The following is an 8,348-nucleotide window of genomic DNA, read 5'->3' as shown; positions in this document are numbered from 1 at the left end:
GGGACTCTGTAATAGAAAGAGGATGCCCAAAGAAATAATCCACAAAACAGGGACTGAATAGGTATCATGATGACACTAAATTCATATCTATCAACAGTAACTCTGAACGTGAATGTGCTTAATGATCCCAACAAAAGGTGCAGGGTTTCAGATTGGATAAAAAAGCAAGACCCACCTATTTGCTGTCCACAGGAGACACATTTTAGATGTAAGGACACCTACAGCCTGAAAATGAAAGGTTGGAGAACCATTTACCATTCAAATGGTCCTCCAAAGTAAGCAGGGGTAGGCATCCTTATATCAGATAAATTAAAGTTTATCTCAAAGACTGTAGTAAGAGATAAAGAGGGACACTCTATCATACTTAAAAGGATGTATCCGACAAGAGGACCTAAAAATCATCAATATTTATGCCCCGAATGTGGGAGCTGCCAAGTATATCAATCAATTAATAATCAAACTAAAACCATACTTAGATAATACACTAATACTAGGAGACTTAAACATGGCGCTTTCTGCAAATGAGAGGTGTTCTAAGCACAACATCTCCAAAGAAACAAGAGCTTTAAATGATACACTGGATTGATTTAAATGATACACCAGATGGATTTCACAGATATTGAATGTTACATCCAAATGCAACTGAATACACATTCTTCTCAAGTGCACATAGAACTTTCTCCAGAATAGACCACATACTGGGTCATAAACCGAGTCTCAACCGATACCAAAAGATTGGGATTTTCCCCTGCATATTTTCAGACCATAATGCTTTGAATCTTGAACTCAGTCACAAGAAGAAATTTGGAAGAAACTCAAACACGTGGAGGTTAAGGACCATCCTGCTAAAAGATGACAGGGTCAACCAGGAAATTAGGGAAGAATTAAAAAGATTCAGGGAAACTAATGAGAATGAAGATACAACCCTTCAAAATCTTTGGGATACAGTCGAAACTGTATGAGAATGGATACAACCGTTCATACAACTTTTGGGATTCAAAAGCAGTCCTGAGAGGGAAATACATCGCAATAGAAGCATCCTTCAAAAAATTGGAAAAAATTCAAATAAAAAAGCTAACCTTGAACCTAAAGGAACTGGAGAAAGAAGAGCAAAAAACACCTACACCAAGCAGAAGAGAGTTAATAAAGATCCAAGCAGAACTCAATGAAATAGAGACCAGAAAAACTGTAGAACAGATCCACAAAACCAGGAGTTCGTTCTTTGAAAGAATCAATAAGATAGATAAACCATTAGCCAACCTTATTAAAAATGAAAAGAAAAGGCTCAAATTAATAAAATCACAAATGAGAAAGGAGAGATCACAAACAATACCAAGGAAATACAAATGATTTAAAAAACATATTATGAGCAGCTATACACCAATAAATTGGGTAATCTAGAAGAAATGGACGCATTTCTGGAAAGCTACAAACTATCAAAACTGGAACAGGAAGAAATAGAAAACCTGCACAGGCCAATAACCAGGGAGGAAATTGAAGTAGTCATCAAAAGCCTCCCAAGACACAAAAGTCCAGGGCCTGATGGCTTACCAGGGGAATTTGATCAAACATTTAAAGAAGAAACCATACCTATTCTACTAAAGCTGTTCCGAAAAATACAAAGGGATGGAGTACTTCCAAACTCGTTCTATGAGTCCAGCATCACCTTAATTCCAAAACCAAAGACCCCACCAAAAAGGAGAATTAGATGAATATCCCTGATGAACACAGATGCAAAAAATTCTCAACAAGATACTAGCCAATAGGGCAGTCCGGGTGGCTCAGCGGTTTAGCGCCGCCTTCAGTCCAGGATGTAAACCTGGAGACCCGGGATCAAGTCCCACATCAGGCTTCCTGCATGGAGCCTGTTTCTCCCTCTGCCTGTGTCTCTGCCTCTCTCTCTCTCTCTCTCTCTCTCTCTCTCTCTCTGTGTGTGTGTGTGTGTGTGTGTGTGTGTCTCATGAATAAATAAATAAAATCTTTAAAAAATATATTATTAAAAAAGAGATACTAGCCAATACAATCCAATAATACATTAAGAAGTTTATTCACCATGACCAAGTGGATTTATCCCCGGGAAACAAGGCTGGTTCAACACTCATAAGCAATCAACATGATAGATCATATCAACAAGAGAAAAAACAAGGACAAAGCAGGAAAGACTATCCACTGGAAAAAGGACAGTCTCTTCAATAAATGGTACTGGTGCTTCTCCACGTGCAGAAGAATGAAACTAGACCATTCTCTTACACCATGCACAAAGATAAACTCAAAATGGATGAGAGATCTAAATGTGAGACAAGAATCCATCAAAATCTTAGATGTGAACACAGGCAACACCCTTTTTGAACTTGGCCAGAGCAACTTCTTGCAAGATACATCCATGAAGGCAAGAGAAACAAAAGCAAAAATGAATTATTGGAACTTAATCAAGATCGAAAGCTTCTGCACAGCAAATGTGATAATCAACAAAACTAAAAGACAACCTACAGAATGGGAGAAGATATTTGCAAATGACACATCAGATAAAGGACTAGTCTCCAAGATCTATAAAGAACGTATTAAACTCAACAGCAAAGAAACAAACAATCCAATCATGAAATGGGCAAAAGACATGCACAGAAATTTCACAGAGGAAGACATAGACCTGGCCAACATGCACATGAGAAAATGCTCTGCATCACTTGCCATCAGGGAAATACAAATCAAAACCACAATGAGATACCACCTCACACCAGTGAAAATGAGGAAAATTAACCAGACAGGAAACAACAAATGCTGGAGAGGATGTGGAGAAAGGGGAACCCTCCTGCACTGTTGGTGGGAATGTGAACTGGTGCAGCCACTCTGGAAAACTGTGGAGGTTCCACAAAGAGTTAAAAATAGAACTGCCCTACGATCCAGCAATTGCACTGCTGGGGATTTACCTCAAAAATACAGATGCAGTGAAACACCAGGACCCCTGCACCCCGATGTTTCTAGCAACAATGTCCACAATAGCCAAACTGTGGAAGGAGCCTCGGTGTCCATCGAAAGATGAATGGATAAAGAAGATGTGGTCTATGAATACAATGGAATATTACTCAGTTATTAGAAACAACAAATACCCACCATTTGCTTCGACATGGATGGAACTGGAGGGTATTATGCTGAGTGAAATAAGTCAATCAGAGAAGGACAAACATTATATGGTCTCATTCACTTGGGGAATATAAAAAAATAGTGAAAGGGAATAAAGAGTAAAGGAGAGAAAATGAGTGGGAAATATCAGTGAGGGTGACAGGAATGAGAGACTCCTAACTCTGGGAAACGATCAAGGGGTGGTAGAAAGGGAGGTGGGTGGGGGTTGGGGTGACTGGGTGACAGGCACTGAGGGGGACACTTGACGGGATGAGCACTGGATGTTATGCTCTATGTTGGCATATACAACTCCAATAAAAAGTACACAAAAAATAGAATAAAAAAAGAAAAAGAAATGCCGATCTTTCTATTGTTTTTATTAGCTCTTTTGTAATTGCCTTAGGACAGTCATAAGGAATTGCTAAATTTCACTTCTGGAAATAAATATACACATATATACTATTTTCTATACTCAGTTATATCAGGTTTTTTTTTTTTTTTTTGCAATTTTTGTATCTGAATACATTCTGCGTAAAGTAACAAAGAAGGCAAACCACATGTCAGATTAATAAGGAATTTTTTCATCTATTCCTTCTCTGGACCCAGGGCTACAGATTAGATTTCTAAGCTAATATACACTAAGAACTTCTCCCACTCACCTCAACTTCAGGCCTATATCACTGCAACCTTCTGGGGAAAGAGCAGGAGAATGACTTTGTCCCGGATCTGCTTGGTCTTTACTCCATAGACAATAGGATTCAGTGCAGGTGGGATAACTACATAGAGGTTGGCAAAGAGGATGTGAAAAGTACGGGGAACATTATGCCCAAAGCGATGAGCAAGGATGGAGAAGAATGCTGGTATATAGAACATGAGGATGACACAGACATGGGAACCACAGGTGCCAAGGGCCTTCTGGCGGGCATCTAGGGAGGGGAGGCGGAAGACTACACAGAGGATGAGAGTGTAAGAAATGGCAATGAGAATCACATCTGAGATGACTGTCATGATGGGAACACAAAAGCCATACCAGATGTTGATGGAGATGTCAGCACAGGCGAGCCGGGCCACACCTATGTGCTCACAGTATGTGTGTGGTATGATGCGTGTCCCGCAGAAAGGTAGACGATTTGCAAGGAAAACACATGGAACTATAACACAGAAACTTCTGAAGGAAATTCCCACAACAATTTTGACACTGGTCTTGGGGTTCAGAATAGTAGTGTATCTCAGAGGGGAGCAGATGGCCACATAGCGGTCAAATGCCATGGCCAGGAGTATAGCTGAGTCCAGGACAAAGCTATAATGCAGAAAGAATAACTGGGTGAGGCAACCAGGAAAGCTGATTTTCTGGGGACCAAGCCAGAAGACGGTAAGGGTTTTGGGGACACATGTGGTAGACAATATCACATCTGTAATGGCTAGCATGGAAAGGAAAAAGAACATGGGTGCGTGAAGACTCCGCTCCACGGCAATGAGGTAGAGAAGGATACTGTTGCCCACAATGGCCACGAGATAGATAAAGCAGAAGGGGATGCTGATCCAGACGTGGTACTGCTCAAGGCCAGGGATGCCCAGGAGGGTGAAGTCACCTGTGCTGTAGCTACTCAGGTTGTACATGGCCAGGGTGGTCTCATGAATAGATTTTGAGTCTGAAAAACAAAATGTGTATAGTGAATCTGAGAATATTGTATGGTAATTCTTCGTCCACTCTCTCCTTCCAGTTAGTTCTCCTCTTTCCTATCTGCCAAGAAAGATACTCCCAGTGCTCATCTCTTCAAGAAAGATTCCCTAGACTAGATACCCTGGTAGTAGTCCCTTGGGCATCTGGAATCTTCTTCAAACTGCCCAAATGGTATTCCCATTTTAATACCTAATATTATATATTATTGTATAAAAATTATATCAAAAAATATATATTATATCAATAATAATAATGTAATTTTTTGCTATATTGAAGTGAACAGAGAGAACCACAGCTAAGTACATGCAGAGAAAAAAACTAAGAAAAGTGGGTATACCATGGGAAAATAACAGGATAATTAACAATGACAGACTCCTACTAGAGGTCCGGCTTTACACAGTATCATCTCATTGAGAATAATCTTCTGAGTAAGTATTTTCATTCTCCTCATTTGTTTTTTATTGTTTTGCTCTAGAATCTAACACTCTGAGAGAAAATTTTACCTAAGATCTCATTTTGGATAACTGGCAGAGCCAAGGTCAGTACAGTCCACAGCTAAAACTCCACCACAGCTGTGGTGCCAACCAGGTGATTGCTCAGGTGACACACTCTTAGATGCCAGGCGCTGAGAAGAGGCCTGCGATGCAGGGAAGTCAGTGGTGGAAAACCTAACACTCAATCTGCAGTGTGTCCAGCACACTAACCCTACAACAATTGAAATTACTCTACTGGGAGAGTATACTCTACCACCTGGGATTTGCAGACCAGAATGTTCTCTGAGACTGATGTTTGGTGCCTCACCATGGAGAATGATATGGAAATGGATATACAGTTGAGACTCCAGCCCCTTCTCAGCCCTGAAAGGGGAATCTTTTAAAATGTTAAAATCTTTTAAAATGCCCTTGATAGCAGCCTGGGTGGCTAAGTGCTTTAGCAGTGCCTTCAGCCCAGGGTGTGGTCCTGGAGACCTGGGATCCAGTTCCAGTGTCAGGCTCCCTGCATGGAGTCCCATGTCTGGCTCCCTGTATGGGGCCTGCTTCTCTCCCTCTGCCTGTGTCTCTGCCTCTCTCTCTCTGTCTCCTAATGAATACAAAAAATAAATCTTAAAAAAAAAAAAAAAAAAAAAAAGGTGCCCTTGGTAAATATAGAGGGGACCTCTAGTGGAAGAAATGTACAATTGATACATTTAAATCCCAGGTCAAGATAAAAGCAAACAAGGAAATTCCACAACATAAAAAATAATATTTTGTGAAACGTTCACAATACTATACTAGTTAAAACTCTTTACATAAAATCACTTCTATAATCCTCTTAAAAACTCTATGAGATAGGTAATAATGTTGCCTACATTTTGAGGATGCAGAAACAGAGCACAGAGAAGGTAAGTAATTGCCAAAGACCACAAGATAAGCAAATGTTAGAGCTACGAATAAAACCCAGGATGTCTTTTCATAAACTCTTATGTAATAAAGGAAATTCTCTACAGAGTGTATAGCAAATGGCATACACATGACAGCTGTATAGCAGAAGATAAAAATTAAGTCACATAAATTATACACAAATACTTTATGAACCTACAGACAAGCGCTGTATATGTAATCTAATACAACAACATGAAAGCTTGTAGCTCATGGAAGCAGAGAACAGACTAGTGATTGACAGAGGTGGAGGTGGGGGTTATGAAATGAGTAAGGTAGTCAAATGTACAGCCTTCCAGTTATAAAATAAATGAATCCTCCGGGTGGAATGTATAGCACAATGACTCCAGTCTATAGTCTGAAATTCTATATTTAAAACTTGCTAAGAGCATAGATCTTCATGGTCCCTATCACAGGAAAATAATTCACCCTGTGGTGATGGATGTTAACGTGACATATTGTGGTGATCATTTTGCAGCAAGTTTAACATCCTTGTCACTCACCTACTCCAAACTTTTCCCTCAAAGCATGATAATCTCATCTTGAATAGCTTCATTTGTTCCTAAAAGGTCAGGTACCCAATTCTAGGACTCTTTCTTGAAGAATTGTAGCTTTGAATTGTCCAGCCTCATTAATCACACACATTAGCTAACTTTCCATCTGCTCAGCTATGCGGTTCAGTGATTACCAATTTGTTCTTCAACAACCTTGAGCCTCCCCCGCCCAGAGCATTGTCCTTTTCACTACTTTTCATTCACTATCCTGGTGTCTTTGCATTCGTCTTTTCTGGTTTGAATTCTGATTCATCATGCCAACCACTCTCTTACACATATAAGGTCCATTGACCTCCTATCACGTTTGTATGCAAAACTCAAATCCTAAAATTCACCAACCTTATGAGTCCTTTAGATCAAGATGGAAAGGCACTTAATCAGGTTTAATTGTTTTCTTTTTTTTTTTTATAAATTAATTTTTATTGGTGTTCAATTTACCAACATACAGAATAACACCCAGTGCTCATCCCGTCAAGTGTCCCCCTCAGTGCCCGTCACCCATTCACCCCCACCCCCCGCCCTCCTCCCCCTCCACCACCCCTAGTTCATTTCCCAGAGTTAGGAGTCTTTATGTTCTGTCTCCCTTTCTGATATTTCTCACACATTTCTTCTCCCTTCCCTTATATTCCCTTTCACTATTATTCATATTCCCCAAATGAATGAGAACATACACTGTTTGTCCTTCTCCGGTTACTGTGGCCAAGTTCAAAAAGGGTGTTGCCTGAGTTCTCCTCTGGGATTTTGATGGAATCTTGTCTCACATTTAGATCTTTCATCTATTTTGAGTTTATCTTTGTGTATGGTGCAAGAGAGTGGTCCAGTTTCATTCTTCTGCATGTGGATGTCCAATTTTCCCAGCACCATTTATTGAAGAGACTGTCTTTCTTCCAGTGGATCGTCTTTCCTCCTTTATCGTATATTAGTTGACCATAAAGTTCAGGGTCCACTTCTGGGTTCTCTGTTCTGTTCCGTTGATCTATATGTCTGTTTTTGTGCCAGTACCACACTGTCTTGATGGACACAGCTTTGTAGTACAACCTGAAATCTGGCATTGTGATGTCCCCAGATACGGTTTTCTTTTTTAAAATTCCCCTGGCTGTTTGGGGTTTTTTCTGATTCCACACAAATCTTAAAATAATTTGTTCTAAGTCTCTGAAGAAAGTCCATGGTATTTTGATAGGGATTGCATTATACGTGTAAATTGCCCTGGGTAACATTGACATTTTCACAATATTAATTCTGCCAATCCATGAGCATGGAATATTTTTCCATCTCTTTGTGTCTTCCTCAATTTCTTTGAGAAGTGTTCTATAGTTTTTAGGGTATTTTTTGAGAACCATTTGAATGGTAAATGGTTCTCTAACCTTTTATTTTCAGGTTGTAGGTGTCCTTCTGTCTAAAATGAGTCTCTTGTAGACAGCAAATAGATGGGTCCTGCTTTTTTATCCAGTCTGAAACCCTGCGCCTTTTGATGGGGTCATTAAGCCCATTCACGTTCAGAGTTACTATTGACAGATATGAGTTTAGTGTCATCATGATATCTATTTAGTCCTTGTTTTTGTGGATTGTTCC

General features: G+C 39.8%; 1 protein-coding gene across 1 annotated transcript; it reads right to left on the bottom strand.

Annotated features, from left to right (window-relative positions):
• Positions 1–3,792: 3,792 nt before the first annotated feature.
• On the bottom strand, positions 3,793–4,740 carry LOC129504861 (olfactory receptor 52H1-like). Its single transcript, XM_055317740.1, has one exon. It carries the CDS (start codon positions 4,738–4,740, stop codon positions 3,793–3,795), a length of 948 nt encoding a protein of 315 aa, XP_055173715.1.
• Positions 4,741–8,348: the final 3,608 nt, after the last annotated feature.

This window comes from Nyctereutes procyonoides, unplaced genomic scaffold (genome assembly GCF_905146905.1).
Source record: "Nyctereutes procyonoides isolate TBG_1078 unplaced genomic scaffold, NYPRO_anot_genome, whole genome shotgun sequence".
In the NCBI taxonomy this organism is placed as follows: domain Eukaryota; kingdom Metazoa; phylum Chordata; class Mammalia; order Carnivora; family Canidae; genus Nyctereutes; species Nyctereutes procyonoides.
Note: the sequence above shows the minus strand (reverse complement) of the source record. Positions and strands in the feature narration are given on the sequence as shown.